Here is a 19,675-nt window from a genome sequence, read left to right as displayed (position 1 = left end):
CCGATGCCTTTAGCTGTTTTTGTTATCATGTGGAGTAAATCAAATTGGCGGAAGACTGGCATCTGTGATGCTGGGAACCTCAGCAGGAGGCTGAGATGGATCATCCACTTGGCACTTCTGGTTGAAGATTATAGCACTGATCTTATCTTTTGCACTGATTTTCTGGGCTCCCCCATCACTGAGGATGAGAACATTTGTAGAGCTTCCTCCTCCAGTGAGTTGTTTAACTGTCCACCACCATTGACGGCTGGACGTGACAGGACTGCGGAGCTTAGAGCTAATCCATTGGCTGTGGAATTGCTTTGCTCTGCCTATCACCTGTTGCTTATGCTGTTTGACACAAAAAGGTTGTCCTGTGCTGTCACTTTCCCGGATTGTTTGGTATGCCTGGTACTGTTCCTGGCAAGCCCTCCTTCATTCTTCATTGAACCAAGGTTGATCCCTTGGCTTGATGGTAATGGCAGAGTGGGATATTTGCCAGGCCATGGGGTTACAGATTGAGGTTGAGTACGAGGATGCTGCTGCTAATGGCCCACAACGCCTCATGGGCGCCAAGTCTTGAGTTGCTAGATCTGTTCAAAATCTATCCCATTTAACATGGTGGTCGTGTCACTCAACACAGTGGACGGTATCCTCAATGTGAAGATGGGAATTCACGCCACAAGGACTGTGCGGTGGTCACTCCTATCGATACTGTCATGGATAGAAGCATCTGCGGCAGGCAGGTTGGGGAGGATGAAGTCAAGTATGTTTTTCCCTCATGCTGGTTCCCTCACCACCTAGCAACCATGTACTTTAGGGCCCATCCAGCTCGGTCAGTAGTGGTGCTACCGAGCCAGTCTTGGTGATGGACTTTGAAGGCCCAAACCAGAGTACATTCTGCCCCTTGCCACCTTCAGTGCTTTCTCCAAGAAGTATTCAACATGGAGGTGTACTCATTCATCAGCTGAAAGGGTTGGGGGGGGGGTGGGGGGAGGTGTTTGTTTTAGTTCATCTTCACACATACACTTGTTTCCCTTTGGGGAATAGTGAAGGATGTTGTGGACGGATTCCCGAGCTGATTATCAGCCCGTTGGGGGGCGTTATTAATGCTCCTTCCGTGGCCAACAGGTCCGGGGTTGGACTTAAACCTGGAGGTTCTGGCTCAGAAGTTAGGACACTGCCGCAGTGCCACAAGTCCTCCCGCGTATGTTTGACCTGATACCTTGAGACTTCACGACACATAACGAAAGTGAACGCCAGAGGAGTTTGAATTGCCGGGAGGGAATGTGTTTCGTTATCTGCAGGTAAGGGATTTTGTGGGCAGGCAGATTTTGACCTTTCCGTTTCTCCCGCCACAGGGGACACAGGACAAGGTGGTCTCTAGAATGGGGGTGGGGGAGGGGAAGGTATTGGAAATCTTATGGAGTGGGAGGAAAGCCAGATAGGTGAGATAAAAACGTAAATGGGAAGATGAGTTGCGAAAGGGGTTAGAGGCGGGTCTGTGGGAGGAGGCTCTGAGCAGAGTCAACGCAACTTCATCATGCGCCAGGCTCAGCCTGATACAATTCAAGGTAGTTCACCGGGCATACATTTTAAAAAATATATATATTTTTATTCAAATTTTTTACATATTTTCAACAAACCCCCCCCCCCACTTACAGAAAGAAGAAAAACAAAGAACACATAAATAAACATCTTTTAGCTATGTCACGTATTCCCCAACTATACAAGTTTCCATTAAACGATAATAAACACAGTAGTAAACACAAAATATCCCCCACCCCCCCGGGTTGCTGCTGCTGCTGACCACCTCCTAACGCTCCACTAGAAAGTCGAGGAGCGGTTGCCACCGCCTGAAGAACCCCTGTACAGATCCTCTTAAGGCAAATTTTACCCTCTCCAATTGAATGAATCCTGCCATGTCGCTGACCCAGGCTTCCACGCTTGGGGGCCTCTCATCCTTCCACTGTAACAGAATCCTCCGCAAGGGCTACCAGGGACGCAAAGGCCAGAATACTGGCCTCTTTCACCTCCTGCACTCCCGGCTCGTCCGATACCCCAAATAACGCGAGCCCCCAACTCGGCATAACCCGGGTGGTTACCACCTTAGACACCGTCCACGCAACGCTCCTCCAGGACCCATCCAGCGCTGGGCACGCCCAGAACATTTGGGCATGCTTTGCTGGGCTCCCCGAACACCTCACACACCTGTCCTCCACTCCCCAAAAACGCCTTAGCCTTGCGCCAGTCATGTGCGCCCTGTGCAGAACCTTAAATTGGATCAGGCTAAGCCTGGCGCAAGAGGAGGAAGAATTTACCCTACCTAGGGCATCCGCCCACGTACCCTCGTCTATCTCCTCCCCCAGCTCCTCCTCCCATTTACCTTTCAGCTCCTCCACCGAGGTCTCCTCCTGCATCTCCTGGTAGATCGCCGAGACCTTGCTTTCTCCAACCCACACCTCCGTCAAAGCCATCGCCAAAGGTTCAATTGCCAACGCAAATAGCAGGGGGGATAGGGGGCACCCCTGCCTCGTCCCCCGGTACAGCCAAAAGTATTCCGACCTCCTCCAATTTGAGGCCACACTCGCCACCGGGGCTTCGTACAGTAACCTAACCCAACTAACGAACCCCTCCCCGAACCTCCTCAACACTTTCCACAGGTACCCCCACTCCACCCTATCGAAGGCCTTCTCCGCATCCATAGCCGCCACTATCTCCGCTTCCCCCTCCACTGCAGGCATCATGATTACATTTAGGAGCCTCCGCACATTGGTGTTTAGCTGCCTTCCCTTCACGAAACCCGTCTGGTCCTCGTGGATCACCCCCGGAACACAGTCCTCAATTCTGGTAGCCAACACCTTTGCTAACAGCTTCGCGTCCATGTTGAGGAGAGAGATTGGCCTGTCCGACCCACACTGTAATGGGTCCTTGTCCCGCTTCAAGATCAGCAAGATCAGCGCCCTGGACATTGTCGGGGATAGGGCCCCCCCTCCCTCGCCTCATTGAAAGTCCTCACTAGTAGTGGGCCCAACAGGTCCATATACTTCCTGTAAAATTCCACCGGGAACCCATCTGGCCCGGTGCCTTCCCCGCCTGCATACTCCCCAGCCCCTTAGTCAGCTCCTCCAGCCCTACCGCTGCCCGAAGCCTCGCCACCTGCCCCTCCTCTACCCTCGGGAACCTCAGCCGGTCCAGAGAACGACGCATCCCCCCCTCCTCCGTCGGGGGCTCAGACCTATACAGCCCCTCATAGAAGTCTCTAAATACCCCATTTATTCCCACCGCACCGTGTTCCCCCCTTTATCCCTAACTCCCCCAATCTCCCTCGCCACCTCCTGCTTCCGCAGCTGGTGTGCCAGCATCTGGCTAGCCTTCTCCCCTTACTCATACACCGCCCCTTGCGCCTTCCTCCACTGCACCTCCACCTTCTTGGTAGTCAACAGGTCGAACTCGACCTGGAGGCTTTATCGCTCCTTGAGTAGCCCCTCCTCGGGGACCTCTGCATACCTCCTAACCACCCTTAAAATCTCCCCCACCAACTTCTCCCTCTCTCTCCTCTCCTTCTTCTCCTTGTGGGCCCTCGTGGAGATTAGCTCTCCCCTAATCACCTCCTTCAGCGCCTCCCAGACCACCCTTACCTGTACCTCCCCATTATCGTTCACCTCTAGGTATCTTTCAATCCACCCCCGGATCCGCCCGCTCACCTCCTCATCCGCCAGCAAACCCACCTCCAGGCGCCACAGCGGGCGCTGGTCCCTCTCCTGCCCTAGCTCGAGCTCCACCCAGTGCGGGGCATGGTCTGAGATGGCTATGGCCGAATACTCCGTGTCCTCCACCCTCGGGATCAGCGCCCCGCTCAAAACGAAGAAGTCAATAGGCTTGGAGTAGGCTTTATGGACGTGGGAAAAGAAAGAGAATTCCCTGGCCCCCAGTGTAACAAACCTCCATGGGTCCACTCCTCCCATCTGGTCCATAAAAACCCTCAACACCTTGGCTGCCGCCAGCCTCTTACCCGTCCTGGACCTGGAGCGGTCCAATGCTGGGTCCACTACCTTATTAAAGTCCCCCCCCCCATTATCAAGCTCCCTGCCTCCAGGTCCGGAATCCGGCCCAACATGCGCCGCATAAATCCGGCAACGTCCCAATTCGGGGCATATACATTCACCAAGACCACCCGCACCCCCTGCAGCTTACCACTCACCATCACATACCTACCTCCATTGTCTGCCACGATGCTCAGCGCCTCAAACGACACCCGCTTCCCCACCAAAATCGCCACCCATCGATTCTTTGCGTCCAACCCTGAGTGGAAAACCTGCCCTACCCACCCCTTTCTCAGCCTAACCTGATCTGCTACCCTCAAATGCGTCTCCTGGAGCATAACCACATCTGCCTACAGTCCCTTCAGGTGCGCGAACACACGGGCCCTCTTGACCGGCCAGTTCAGGCCTCTCACATTCCAAGTTATCAGCCGGATCAGGGGGCTGCCCCCCTGCCCCCCCCCCCCCCCCCGCCCGCCCCCTCCCTCCCAGGGGGCTGCTCCCCGCCGATTAGCCATCTCCCTTTCTAGGCCAGCCACGTGCCCGCGCCTCCCGCACACTCCTTTCCGCCCAGCGGCAAACCCCCGCCCCGACTCTCTCTTCAGGCTCCAGCTTCCCTTTGGCCAATGCAGCAGCAACCCAGTTCCCCCCCCTCCCCTCCCCCCCAAGCTAGGTCCCCCCCTAGCTGCGTTGCTCCCCCCATAGCACTCCCGTAAGTCAGCTGACTCCTGCTGACCCTGGCCGCACCCACCTATCCAACGGCCTCCCAGTGTGAGAATCTTCCCCCCCCCTCCTGTCCATCAGTGGGTGCTCCTCTCCAGCACCACCCCTCCCCCTGACCCCGCCCCTATCCTTCCCTAGCGCGGGGAAAAGCCCGCGCTTTCCACCAAGCCGGCCCCTCCCCCTCAGGCGCAGCTCACTTTCGCGGCCTGATCCCAGCTCCCCCACCTCGGGCCTCCCCTCTCCCCTTCCCCCCAATGGGGCCCCCTCCTCCAACCACCGACGCCCACACTCTCAACAAACCCCCACTATGAACCATTTCACCCTACCCCACCCAGCACCCAAAAAAACCCAGTACCAAACAGAACAGAACATCCCCCCAAAACACAACAATCACATCAATCCCCTCTCGCCATCCCCTCGCATCCGACCCTCAATCCGAGTCCATCTTTTCGGCCTGGATAAAGGTCCACGCCTCCTCCGGCGTCTCGAAGTAGTGGTGGGGGTCCTTGAAAGTGGCCCACAGTTGCGCCGATGGCAACATTCCAAATTTCACCCCCTTCCGATGCAGAGCCGCCTTAGCCCGATTGTACCCGGCCCTCTTCTTGGCCACCTCCTTGTTCCAGTCCTGATATATCCGGACCTCTGCATTCTCCCACCTGCTGCTCCGCTCCTTCTTTGCCCATTTTAGGACACACTCCCTGTCCACCAAGCGGTGGAACCGCACCAATACCGCCCGCGGCGGCTCGTTGGGCTTGGGCCTCCTCGCCAGGACTCGGTGGGCCCCCTCCAGCTCCAGGGGCCCCGGGAAGGCCCCCGCGCCCATCAACGTGATCAGTATCATGACCACGTATGCTCCAACATCCGACCACTCCCTCCAGGAGACCCAGAATCCGCAGGTTCGTCCTCCTCGACCGGTTCTCCACGTCCTCGAACTTCTCCTGCCATTTCTTATGCATCGCCTCGTGCGCCTCTACCTTCACCGCCAGGCCCAAGATCTCATCCTCGTTCTCCGAGGCCTTTTGCTGCAGCTCCAGATTCACCGCCCCTTGGGCCTTCTGGATCTCGAGCAGCTTGTCTATCGAAGCCTTCATCGGCTCCAACAGCTCTGCCTTCAATTCCGTGAAGCAGCGCTGGAGAAACTCCTGCTGTTCCTGCGACCACTGCGCCCACGCTGCCTGGTCACCACCTGCCGCAATCTTGATTTTCCGCCCTCGCACTTTTCGCTGCTCCAAAACTACTTTTTTCACCGCTCCACTCCTGGTCCAATCCATACAGTGCTGGGGAAATGTTACTGTCACCTTCCCACACTGGGAACCATCGAACAAATGCCGCTGGGGCCCTGAAAAGAGGCCAAAAGGCCGTTTCTGTCGGGAGCTGCCGAACGTGCGACTTAACTCCGCATAGCCGAAACCGGAGGCCGTTCACCGGGCACACATGACGGTGGCCCGGATAAGCAGGTTTTTTGTGGTGGAGGACAGGTGCGTGAGGTGTGAAGGAGGGCCCGCAAACCACATGTTTTGGACATGCCCGAAGCTTAGGGGATTCTGGCAAGGATTTGCGGATGTCATGTCCATGGTACTAAAAACGAGGGTGACGCCAAGTCCAGAGGTGGTGATCTTTGGAGTGTCGAAAGACCCGGGGGCGAAAGAGACTGACAGTTTGGCCTTTGCCTCCTCGGTAGCCTGAAGACAGGTGTTACTAGCGTGGAGGGTCTCGAAGACCCTGAAATCAGGGGTTTGGGTTTGCGACATGGCTGGGTTTCTTAGACTTGAGAAAATTAAGTTCGCCCTGAGAATTTCAACGTTCGGGTTCGTTTGGAGGTGGCAGCCGTTTATCGACTTCTTCGGTGAAAACTAAACTGTTAGCAGGTTCAATAAGGGGGGGTTAGGGGGTAAAGGGGGTGGGGGGAGTTAGGAGGGAACAGTGGGAGATGGAGGGATGTGTTATGCACTGAACTATGTTTGCTTGTGTATTTATTGTTACAAAATCATAAATACTTTAATAAAATATTTATTTTTAAAACAACTAAACAACTTTCGAAGATTTGAGTTTAGAAGGGCAGCATGGTCGGCACAGGCTTGGAGGGCCGAAGGGCCTGTTCCTGTGCTGTACTTTTCTTTGTTCTTTGTTCTTTTAACTCCCAAGGTTGTGTCAGATACTCAGGGGGTGAGTTTAGTCCCTACATTTTTAGGTAGTTAACATTGACAGGGTCAATGGCGGCACGGTAGCACAGTGGTTAGCACAGTTGCTTCACAGCTCCAGGGTCCCAGGTTCGATTCCCGGCTTGGGTCACTGTCTGTGTGGAGTCTGCACGGGTTTCCTCCGGGTGCTCTGGTTTCCTCTCACAGTCCAAAGATGTGCAGGTTAGGTGGATTGGCCACGATAAATTGCCCTTAGTGTCCAAAAAAGGTTAGGAGAGGTTTCTGGGTTATGGGGATAGGGTGGAGGTGTGGGCTTGGGTAGAGTGCTCTTATCAAGGGCCGGCGCAGACTGGATGGGCCTAATGGCCTCCTTCTGCACTCTAAATTCTATGATTCTACCTGCTGAAGAGCTGCTGGGAACTGTCCTTCTGCAACTTTCACTTGCTCAACTGAACAGGCGGCAAAGAGACCTGCCCGAAGCTGGTGGGGTGCTTTTTTTAGCCTCTGTAGGCCATATTGCCATGACTTCATCGGAACCCGACAGCCTACGTGGAAGGCAGCAGTGTGTTCTCCCTCAGAACGCTTGGGCACAACAGGAAAAAAAGGTTACATTTTGATTGGCTTTTCTTACTGAGTGGGGATAAGCAGAAATGCTCCTCTGGACCCCACATGGAAATTTAGGCCTCCCCTGATGTAATCTCACCCGCTCACCGCCAACACATCATTCAGAAACAAATATTTTTCATTGCTGACGTCTGGTGTTTACTAAGAGGATTAAGGGATTTCCTCTGAAAATTACTTTCCTCATTAGCAACACGTACAGCAGGGAGACTTCTTGTGTCCAGTACTTTGGAAAATTAAAATAAAAACATTTTAAAAGAAGATATTCATGATCCCCGTATATCAAGAAGACTTCCTCTAATTGCCAACGTTTACAACATTGTTGACAGATAGCAACCAGAGGAAATCTTCCCTCAGGATTACTCTGACTCCATTTTAACTCAAAGATGACTAAGTGTCTATGCAGCCGGCAGTTAAAAAAAAAATCACTTTCTACTTTCTAGATCCCCTTTGCAAATTCCTGAGATAAATCAATCAGCTTCTTCCCAGACTCCGCTGAAAGTGCTCTCGAGTCAGTGCTACTGAGTACTTGGCAGAGCTGTATGTTAGCTTGGCTACTGACTCAGTGTTTCCTCCCTGTAAGAGTCTTAAATCCCTGCCCGTGAGAAAGCCTGGCTAAGATTAGCAATTCACCAAGGAACAAATTATCATCCAACTCACATCCTGCCAATCTACATCAGTATGAGCTTATTGGTGTCCTGTACCCACACTCAGCTCCTCGATCCATCTCTTTTACAATGTGTGAGCTGTTTCAAAAATAGGTTTTATGGTGATAAGAAAATTATTCTCAACGGGTTTGAATCTCATAGTTTGGGACAGTTAAGGGAGCGAGATTCTCTGGCTGCCCACCACGCCCGTGTTTCTCAGTGGCAGGAGGCAGCCAGTAGTTGGATCTTCTGGATCTGCTGCTGTCAACGAGATTTCCCATTGAATCCACCCTATGTGCCGCCAGCGGGATCAGAAGACCCCCACCGACGTTAACAGCCAGAAGACCTCCCCCAGATGTTTCTTTTTATCTTAAGAAACATTTATGTTTTTTTGTGTTCATTAAGATTAAAATGTCAACACTAGGAAATGGAACACTTTCCCAGTCAGAATGGGCATTTGAATGTTTTGTCTCTTGGCATAAAAATCTGATGGTCATTATGTTAGCCTATTTTGAATAAATAGGTTAATGCCACTTTAAAGCAAAAGATAATGAAATTATAAACTATCAAAATAAACTAAAAGAAGCTTTGCGGAGGTGAAGGAGACACATCCTGAGTGAGTGAGACACATCCAGAGTGGGAACTGGAACTTGGTAATTTGGTGCAGTGAGGTAATTTAGTGCAGAGTGGGAGAAGGTGCTTTATCCCTACCGTTTTGTTCTCTTTCTTCTGGCCTGTAACTGTTAATCTGCAGGGAGGGAACCAGAGAGAATCCTGGGAAGGTAAGTGATTTTTATTACCTTTTCAAATTGTGGGGGGGGGGGGGTTGGGAACTGTAAGTGACATCACAGTAAAGCTGTGACCTGATTGGCTGGTTGGGAATCTGTTAAATTTGAAAAAAAAATAATATTGCAAAAAAAAAAATCTAATTGATTAACTAAACCTGAGGGCAGAAATCGGTATTTAGCATTTAATTTTACAGTAAAAATCGTAGCGCCAAGGCCATATAGTTAATTGTAACTCAATCTAAAATAATTCAAGTGTTTATTTTAAATTAATTAATTAGTGCTTAAATGTCACTCAGCGGGGTGAGTGCTCCAGTTGTGAGATGTGGCAGATCTGTGACACTTCCAGCATTCTGGTCGACTACATCTGCAGCAAGTGTAACCAATGGCAGCTCCTCGCAGACCGCGTGGTTCGGTTGGAGCAGCAATTGGATGCACTTAGGAACTTGCAGGTGGCGGAAAGCATCATAGATAGGAGTTATAGAGATGTAGTCACACGCAAGGTGCAGGCAGAGAGATGGGTGATCACCAGAAGGGGCAGGCAGTCAGTGCAGGAATCCCGTGTGGTTGTCCCCCTCACGAACAGGTATACCACTTTGGATACTGTTGGGGGGAATAGCCTATCAGGGGAAAGCAGCAGCCAGAGCAGTGGCACCACTGCTGCCTCTGATGTTCAGCAAGTAGGGTCAAAGCGCAGACGAGCAATAGTCATAGGGGACAGATAGGCGCTTCTGAGGACGTAAAAGAGACTCCAGGATGGTATGTTGCCTCCCTGGTGCCAGGGTACAGAATGTCTCCGAACAGGTAGCGGGCATACTGAAGGGGGAGGGCAAACAGGCAGAGGTCGTTGTACATATTGGTACTAATAACATAGGCAGGAAGGGGCATGAGGTCCTGCAGCAGGGGCTCAGGGAGCTAGGCAGAAAGTTAAAAGACAGGACCTCTAGGGTTGTAATCTCGGGATTACTCCCTGTGCCACGTGTCAGTGGGGCTAGAAATAGCAACATAGAGCAGCTAAACATGTGGCTAGACAGCTGGTGTAGAAGGGAGGGTTTCCGTTATCTGGACCACCGGGAATTCATCCGGGGCAGGTGTGACCTATATAAGAAGGACGGGTTGCATCTAAACTGGAGAGGTATAAATATCCTGGCCGCGAGGTTTGCTTGTGTCAGATGGGAGCGTTTAAACTAGTATGGCAGGGGAGTGGGTACCGGAGCAATAGGTCAGAACATGAAAAAATTGAGGGAGAACTAGGGAATAGGGCCAGTATGCTCTGAGGAAGAGCAGACAGGGAGATGTTGCTGAAAACAGTGAGACTGGTGGCCTGAAGTGCATATGTTTTAATGCAATAAGTATAACAGGTAAGGCAGATGAACTTAGAGCTTGGATTAGTACTTGGAACTATGATGTTATTGCCATTACAGAGACATGGTTGAGGGAAGGAGAGGATTGGCAGCTAAATGTTCCAGGATTTAGATGTCTCAGGCAGGATGGGGGGGATGTAAAAGGGGTGGAGGACTTGCACTCCTGGTTAGGGAGAATATCACAGTTGTACTGCAGGAGGACACCTCAGAGGGCAGCGAGGCTATATGGGTAGAGATCAGGAATAAGAAGGGTGCAGTCACAATGTTGGGGGTTTACTACAGGCCACCCAACAGCCAGCAGGAGATAGAGGAGCAGATAGGTAGACAGATTTTGGAAAGGAGTAAAAGCAACAGGGTTGTTGTGATGGGAGACTTTAACTTCCCCAATATTGACTGGGACTCACTTAGTGCTAGGGGCTTAGACGGGGCAGAGTTTGTAAGGAGCATCCAGGAGGGCTTCTTAAAACAATATGTAGATAGTCCAACTAGGGAAGGGGCTGTACTGGACCTGGTATTGGGGAATGAGCCCGGCCAGGTGGTAGAAGTTTCAGTAGGGGAGCATTTCGGGAACAGTGACCACAATTCAGTAAGTTTTAAAGTGCAGGTGAACAAGGATAAGAGTGTTCTTAGGGTGAATGTGCTAAATTGGGGGAAGGCTAATTATAACAATATTAGGCAGGAACTGAAGAACCTAGATTGGGGGTGGCTGTTTGAGGGTAAATCAACATCAGACATGTGGGAGGCTTTCAAATGTCAGTTGAAAGGAATTCAGGACCGGCATGTTCCTGTGCGGAAGAAGGATAAATATGGCAAATTTCGGGAACCTTGGATAACAAAAGATATTGTAAGGCTCGTCAAAAAGAAAAAGGAGGCATTTGTCAGGGCTAGAAGGCTGGGAACGGACGAAGCCTGTGTGGAATATAAGGAAAGTTGGAAGGAACTTAAGCAAGGAGTCAGGAGGGCTTAAAAGGGGTCACGAAAAGTCATTGGCAAATAGGGTTAAGGAAAATCCCAAGGCTTTTTACATGTACATAAAAAGCAAGAGGGTAGCCAGGGAAAGGGTTGGCCCACTGAAGGACAGGCAAGGGAATCTATGTGTGGAGCCAGAGGAAATGGGCGAGGTACTAAATTAATACATTGCATCAGTATTCACCAAAGAGAAGGAATTGGTGGATGTTGAGTCTGGAGAAGGGTGTGTAGATAGGCTGGGTCACATTGAGACCCAAGAAGACAAGGTGTTGGGCGTCTTGAAAAATATTAAGGTAGATGGGCCCCCAGGGCCTGATGGGATGTACCCCAGAATACTGAAGGAGGCTAGAGAGGAAATTGCAGAGGCCTTGACAGAAATCTTTGGATCCTCACTGTCTTCAGGTGATGTCCGGGAGGACTGGAGAATAGCCAATGTTGTTCCTTTGTTTAAGAAGGGGAGCAAGGATAATCTAGGGAACTACAGGCCGGTGAGCCTTACGTCAGTGGTAGGGAAATTACTGGAGAGAATTCTTCGAGACAGGATCTACTCCCATTTGGAAGCAAATGGACGTATTAGCAAGAGGCAGCACGGTTTTGTGAAGGGTAGGTCGTGTCTCACTAACGTGATCGAGTTTTTCGAGGAGGTCACAAAGGTGTTTGATGCAGGTAGGGCAGTGGGTGTTGTCTATATGGACTTCAGTAAGGCCTTTGACAAGGTCCCTCATGACAGACTGTACAAAAGGTGAAGTCACACAGGATCAGGGGTGAGCTGGCAAGATAGATACAGAACTGTCTAGGTCATAGAAGGTAGCAATGGAAGGGTGCTTTTCTGATTGGAGGGCTGTGACTAGTGGTGTTCCGCAGGGATCAGTGCTGGGATCTTTGCTATTCATAGTATATATAAATGATTTGGAGGAAAATGTAACTGGTCTGATTACTAAGTTTGCAGACGACACAAAGGTTGGTGGAATTGCGATGAGGACTGTCAGAGGATACAGCAGGATTTAAATGGAGACTTGGGCGGAGAGATGGCAGATGGAGTTTATTCCGGACAAATATGAGGTAATGCTTTTTGGAAGGTCTAATGCAGGTAGGGAATATACAGTGAATGGTAGAACCCTCAAGAGCATTGACAGTCAGAGATCTAGGTGTACAGGTCCACAGGTCACTAAAAGAAGCAACACAGGTGGAGAAGGTAGTCAAGAAGGCATAAGGCATGCTTGCCTTCATTGGCCGGGGCATTGAGTATAAAAATTGACAAGTCATGTTGCAGCTGTATAGAACCTTAGTTAGGCCATTCTTGGAATATAGTGTTCAATTCTGGTCGCCACACTACCAGAAGGACGTGGAGGCTTGAGACATGGTGCAGAAGAGATTTATCAGGATGTTGCCTGGTATGGAGGGCATTAGCTATGAGGAGCGGTTGAATAAACCCGGTTTGTTCTCACTGGAACGAAGGAGGTTGAGGGGCGACCTGATAGAGGTCTACAAAATTATGAGGGGCATAGATAGAGTGGATAGTCAGAGGCTTTTTTCCAGGGTAGAGGGGTCGATTACTAGGGAGCATAGGTTTAAGGTGCGAGGGGCAAGGTTTAGAGGAGATGTACGAGGCAAGTTTTTTACACAGAGGGCAGTGGGTGCCTGGAACTCGCTGCCGGAGGAGGTGGTGGAAGCAGGGACGATAGTGACGTTTAAGGGGCATCTTGATAAATACATGAATAGGATGGGAATAGAGGGATACGGACCCCGGAAGTGTAGAAGATTTTTAGTTTAGGTGGGCAGCATGGTTGGCACAGGCTTGGAGGGCCGAAGGGCCTGTTCCTGTGCTGTACTTTTCTTTGTTCTTTGTTGATATGAGTTTTTGGTAAATAAAATGTTGGAATCCTTTCTATTTTCCCCTTAATTTCCCCTTTCTTTTATTTTGCCATTATCATTATTGATCCATGGATGATTAATAGACATGTGTCTTTAAGTCATGCAGCAAAGAGAAGTGAGGAATTCAGAAGTTACAGGAGAGAACACTCTGCCAGCCTCTGCTAGTTTAAACAGGAGCTTTAGATTTTTTGGCACGAGAGAGAGAGATTGGGTGGAACTCAAGTTTGATTGATTGGCTGGTGGCCACTGAATTGACTATACTCTGCCCGGTAACAGGTGGTGATTGGATCCTATCCCAGTGGGATGGTTCTCAGAGACCTGAAGGAGCAGCTGAGTCCTAGACACACAGAGACAAGGTCCTGCTTTCTCTCCCTCTCTGGAAAGGCAGGATGTGCCGTATTTCTGAAGCTGCAGATGAATCAACAGGGAAACCATTACAGGTTGCAAACAAAGAGAGTAACCTGTTCTCTCACTCTCTCTCAGAACGGCTGTGAGTGTTGCATTTCTGAAACTTCAAAGACTTGAATGAATCTACAGTAAAACCTCGAACTAAAAGCAAAGTTTGAAGAGGAAAAGGATGCTAAAAACCACCACCTGAAACAAAGACTATTTTTTCCTTTCCCTTACTATTTTTTACCCCTTCCTTACCCTCTGTGTTTGTCTGTTTTGTGTGTGTGTGTGTTGTGGATGGGGGGGGGGGCAAGTTAAAGCAGGGAATTAGATCATGGTTAACCAGTTGTATTTGTTGCATATTTCATTACAGTTCTTGTTATTAATAAAAAGTAATTGTGTTTACATTTACAAACCTGGGGCGGAATTCTCCGCAATCGGCGCGATGTCCGCCAACCGGCGCCAAAAACGGCGCGAATCAGTCCCGCATCGGAATCCTCCGCATCTTGAGCGGCCGAGACCTAACCTTGAGGGGCTTGGCCCGAGCCGGACTGATTTCCGCCACGCCAGCTGGCGGGAAAGACCTTTGGTGCCCTGCCAGCTGGCGCGGAAATGACATTGCCGGGCGGCGCATGCGCGGGAGCGTCAGCGGGCGCTCACGGCATCCCCGCGCATGCGCAGTGGGGGGGGGGGGGGGTCTCTTCCGTCTCCGCCATGGTGGAGACCGTGGTGAAGGTGGAAGGAAAAGAGTGTCCCCACGGCACAGGCCCGCCCGCGGATCGGTGGGCCCCGATCGCGGGCCAGGCCACCGTGGGGGCACCCCCGGGGCCAGATCGCCCCTCGCCCCCCCCAGGACCCCGGAGCCCGCCCGCGCCGCCTTGTCCCGCCAGTAAGAGAGGTGGTTTAATCCACGCCGGCGGGACAGGCATTCCAGCAGCGGGACTTCGGCCCATCCGGGCCGGAGAATCGCCGGGGGGGGGGGGGGCCAACCAGCGCGGCGCGGCGCAATTCCCGCCCCCGCCGAATATCCGGTGCCGGAGAATTCGGCAACCGGCGGGGGCGGGATTCACGCCAGCCCCCGGCGATTCTCCGACCCGGCGGGGGGTCGGAGAATCCCGCCCGGTGACTGTAATTACTGACCAACCAAGGGCCAAAGGCCTTGGGTATTTTTCTAAGAATTATTGGTTAATTAACTTATGTTGTGACTCCGGGTCAAGTGTGCTGGAATTGACTGCGCACTAGCCCAGGGTGTTGTAACAAAAAGGATTATTGCCTTTGATGATATTACGCTGGAGGTAGCAGCAACAATAATCAATACTTAGATGGTCAACTTAATTTAACAAGACATCCAAAAGAACTTCCCAGGGGAGGGAAAGGAATAAATTCAGACACCACGGGCGGGATTCTCTGACCCCCCGCCGGCGTGGGTGGGCTCCGCGATCCTGGGATCGCGGGGCGATCTGGCCCCGGGGGGTGCCCCCACGGTGGCCTGGTCCGCGATCGGGGCCCACCGATCCGCGGGCGTGCCTGTGCCGTGGGGCACTCTTTTCCTCCACCATGGCGGAGGCGGAAGGGACCCCCTCCACTGCGCATGCGCGGGGCTGCCGTGAGCGGCCGCTAACGCTCCCGCGCATGCGCGGCCCGGCAATGTCATTACCGCGCCAGCTAGCGGGGCACCAAAGCCCGTTCCCGGCAGCTGGGGGACGGAAATCAGTCCGGCGCGGGCCTAGTCCCTCAAGGTTAGGGCTCGGCCACTCAAGGGGCGGAGGATTCCGCACCTTTGGGACGGCGCGATGCCTGACTGATTTGCAACGTTTTTGGCGCCGGTCGGCGGACATCGCGCCGATTACGGAGAATTTCGCCCATAGGATTGGGAGAATAACTGAACTAAAAGAGAAGGTTCAATGTGATGCCGAAAGAATACTTTCTTTTCTCACAAAAGCACTGCAGTTGTTAAATAGAACATGTTTGAGAGCTTGCCTGCCATGTAGAAGCTGACTTCCTGGCATCCCTTGGTGTTGGGAGCCGTTGGGCTCCCTGGTAATATCGTCATTCTCCAGACAGGAATCCCCAGAACTTCAGCAACGGTACTGCGGAACTCATACCTAGAAAGACAAATTCCTTTTGTTTGTTAAAATGTACAATTTGTGACACATCCTGATCGTCAAACACCAAACTGTCAGGCATTAGGCTGTGAATTTACATTGGCGAGGGATTGGATTGAGATTTGCTGAATGTGTTCCACATAACAGCATTACAGCTGATGGAGATGAACATCAAATCTGACTGGATATATCCATGTTGTTTTTTTTAACGCTAACTTCAGCGAAGACGGTAAAAGACATGACTTCAAGATGGTAAGATGAATAATAATAGAATGTTTCCATGGGCCACTGATAAGGCTCAAACATAAAGAAAAAGCGAGTTAAAAAATATGTTTTACACAGAGATAGTTAGAATATAGGGTGAAATTCTCCCCCAACGGCGCGATGTCCGCCGACTGGCGTCAAAAACGGCGCCAATCAGACGGACATCGCGCCGGCCCAAAGGTGCGGAATGCTCCGCATCTTTGGGGGCCGAGCTCCAACATTGAGGGGCTAGGCCGGCGCCGGAGGGATTTCCGCCCCCCCAGCTGGCGGAAATGGCGTTTGGTGCCCCGCCAGCTGGCGCGGAAATGCGGCGCATGCGCGGGAGCGTCAGCGGCCGCCGACAGTTTCCCGCGCATGCGCAGTGGGGAGAGTCTCTTCCGCCTCAGCCATGGTGGAGGCCGTGGCGGAGGCGGAAGAGAGAGTGCCCCCACGGCACAGGCCCGCCCGCGGATCGGTGGGCTCCGATCGCGGGCCAGGCCACCGTGGGGGCACCCCCCAGGGGTCAGATCGCCCCGCGCCCCCCCCAGGACCCCGGAGCCCGCCCACGCCGCCTGGTCCCGCCGGTAAATACCAGCTTTGATTTACGCCGGCGGGACAGGCAATTTCTGGGGAATTGAGAATTGAGCGGGGGGGCCGCCAACCGGTGCGGCCCGATTCCCGCCCCCGCCCAATCTCCGGTACCGGAGACTTCGGCGGAGGCAGGGGCGGGATTCACGGCGGCCAACGGCCATTCTCCGACCCGGCGGGGGGTCGGAGAATGACGCCCATAGACTTCTTTTAAAAAATAATTGGTAGACTCTAGACAAAGAGAATTAATTGTTTGAAAATGGAATATTAAAGGTGTGGGGCGTGAGCAGGAGAATTTCATTATGCCCCTCACTTACATATTAAACAGGCCTCATCTCAATTTTAGGCATCAACACCCATGCAAATTAGCTGCAGGACATCCCATTGCTCAATTGGCATGCTTTGAATCCAATTTACACCCCAAACACTGTGGGCGGGATTCTCCGGACCCCCAGCCGCAGAATTCTCCTGACCCCCAGCCGCGGGACTCTCCGGACCCCCAGCCGCGGGATTCTCCGGACCCCCAGCCGCGGGATTCTCCGGACCCCCAGCCGCGAGATTCTCCGGACCCCCAGCCGCGGGATTCTCCGGACCCCCAGCCGCGGGATTCTCCGGACCCCCAGCCGCGAGATTCTCCGGACCTCCAGCCGCGGGATTCTCCGGACCCCCAGCCGCGGGATTCTCCGGACCCCCAGCCGCGGGATTCTCCGGACCCCCAGCCGCGGGATTCTCCGGACCCCCAGCCGCGAGATTCTCCGGACCCCCAGCCGCGAGATTCTCCGGACCCCCAGCCGCGGGATTCACCGGGACCCAGCAACGGGATTCTCCAGACCCCCAGCCGCGGGATTCTCCGGACCCCCAGCCACGGGATTCTCCGGACCCCCAGCCGCGGGATTCTCCGGACCCCCAGCCGCGGGATTCTCCGGAACCCCAGCCGCAAGATTCTCCGGACCCCCAGCCGCAGAATTCTCCGGACCCCCAGCCGCAGAATTCTCCGGACCCCCAGCCACGAGATCCTCCGGACCCCCAGCCGCGAGATTCTCCGGACCTCCAGCCGCGAGATTCTCCGGACCCCCAGCCGCGGGATTCACCGGGACCCAGCAACGGGATTCTCCGGGACCCAGCAACGGGATTCTCCGGACCTCCAGCCACGGGATTCTCCTGACCCCCAGCCGCGGGATTCTCCGGACCCTCAGCCGCGGGATTCTCCGGACCCCCAGCCACGGGATTCTCCAGACCCCCAGCCGCGGGATTCACCGGGACCCAGCAACGGGAATATCCAGACCCCCAGCCGCGTGTTTCTCCGGACCCCCAGCCGCGGGATTCTCCGGACCCCCAGCCGCGGGATTCTCCGGGCCCCCAGCCGCGGGATTCTCCGGACCCCCAGCCGCGGGATTCTCCGGACCCCTAGCCGTGGGATTCTCCGGACCCCCAGCCGCGAGATTCTCCGGACCCCCAGCCGCGGGATTCTCCGGACCCCCAGCCGCGGGATTCTCCGGACCCCCAGCCGCGAGATTCTCCGGACCCCCAGCCGCGGGATTCTCCGGACCCCCAGCCGCGGGATTCTCCGGACCCCCAGCCGCGAGATTCTCCGGACCTCCAGCCGCAGAATTCTCCGGACCCCCAGCCGCGGGATTCTCCGGACCCCCAGCCGCGGGATTCTCCGGACCCCCAGCCGCGGGATTCTCCGGACCCCCAGCCGCGAGATTCTCCGGACCCCCAGCCGCGAGATTCTCCGGACCCCCAGCCGCGGGATTCACCGGGACCCAGCAACGGGATTCTCCAGACCCCCAGCCGCGGGATTCTCCGGACCCCCAGCCACGGGATTCTCCGGACCCCCAGCCGCGGGATTCTCCGGACCCCCAGCCGCGGGATTCTCCGGACCCTCAGCCGCGGGATTCTCCGGACCCCCAGCCACGGGATTCTCCAGACCCCCAGCCGCGGGATTCACCGGGACCCAGCAACGGGAATATCCAGACCCCCAGCCGCGTGTTTCTCCGGACCCCCAGCCGCGGGATTCTCCGGACCCCCAGCCGCGGGATTCTCCGGGCCCCCAGCCGCGGGATTCTCCGGACCCCCAGCCGCGGGATTCTCCGGACCCCTAGCCGTGGGATTCTCCGGAACCCCAGCCGCGGGATTCTCCGGAACCCCAGCCGCGGGATTCTCCGGACCCCCAGCCGCGGGATTCTCCGGACCCCCAGCCGCGGGATTCTCCGGACCCCCAGCCGCGGGATTCTCCGGACCCCCAGCCACGGGATTCTCCGGACCCCCAGCCGCGGGATTCTCCGGACCCCTAGCCGCGGGATTCTCCAGAACCCCCGGCCACGGGATTCTCCGAACCCCCGGCCACGGGATTCTCCGGACCCCCAGCCGCGGGATTCCCAGACCCCCAGCCGCGGGATTCCCAGACCCCCAGCCGCGGGATTCCCAGACCCCCAGCCGCGGGATTCTCCGGACCCCCAGCAACGGAATTCTCCGGACCCCTAGCCGTGGGATTCTCCGGCACCCCAGCCACGGGATTCTCCGGACCCCCGACCACGGGATTCTCCGGACCCTAAGCCACGGGATTCTCCGGACCCCCAGCCACGAGATTCTCCGGGCCCCCAGCCGGGGGATTCTCCGGACCCCAGCCGCGTGTTTCTCAGCAGCGCACCATTTGCTGGCGGTGGGATTCTCTCTCCCTGCCGCTGGTCAATGGGATTTCCCATTGGAGTCAGCCCACGTTACTGGGAAACCTGGGGGTGCGCTGCCAGCGGGAACATCAAATCCCAACGGCAGGAGAATTCTGGCCTGTGAAACTGCATACCAATTGCTTGTCCAGTGGGTAGGATCACTTTTTGGCAAATCTGCTTTCAGTGCGAGCCAGTAAGCCTTACTCTAATGTACAGATTCCCAAGGTACCTGAGGCTTTAGGATTCAATCTCTTAGCCTCGGGCGAGCGCCGTCTAGCACTGGTCCCCACAAACAGGTACCAGACGGAACGGCACTCACGTGGGGTTTGGAGGCCCCCAGCTGCATGTCCTTTGGGCAGGGTGGTATCTTGGCACAGCTGGTGTCACCTGGGTACCCTGGCAGTGCCACCTGGGAGCAATCCTGACACTGCCTCGGTGACACTGCCAGCTGCTGGAGCACTGCCATGGTTCCAGGTTGGTGGTGTTAAGGTGTCATTTTTTGTGCAACTGCAATTGGGCTGGGGTTGCCC

At 54.3% G+C, this 19,675-nt stretch overlaps 1 protein-coding gene across 1 annotated transcript in view; it reads right to left on the bottom strand.

The window, feature by feature from the left end:
* cusr (Copper-only SOD repeat protein) overlaps window positions 1–19,675 on the bottom strand; it is a 204,076-nt gene that overhangs the window by 14,895 nt on the left and 169,506 nt on the right. Inside the window, exon 8 of the mRNA XM_072479539.1 lies at window positions 15,518–15,642. Within this exon, the coding sequence (XP_072335640.1) occupies window positions 15,518–15,642 (125 nt within the window). The remainder of the gene's footprint in view (window positions 1–15,517; window positions 15,643–19,675) is intronic.

Source organism: Scyliorhinus torazame, chromosome 16, assembly GCF_047496885.1.
Source record: "Scyliorhinus torazame isolate Kashiwa2021f chromosome 16, sScyTor2.1, whole genome shotgun sequence".
NCBI lineage: Eukaryota > Metazoa > Chordata > Chondrichthyes > Carcharhiniformes > Scyliorhinidae > Scyliorhinus > Scyliorhinus torazame.
The sequence above is the reverse complement of the archived record's forward strand: the minus strand, read 5'-3'. Positions and strand labels throughout refer to the sequence as shown.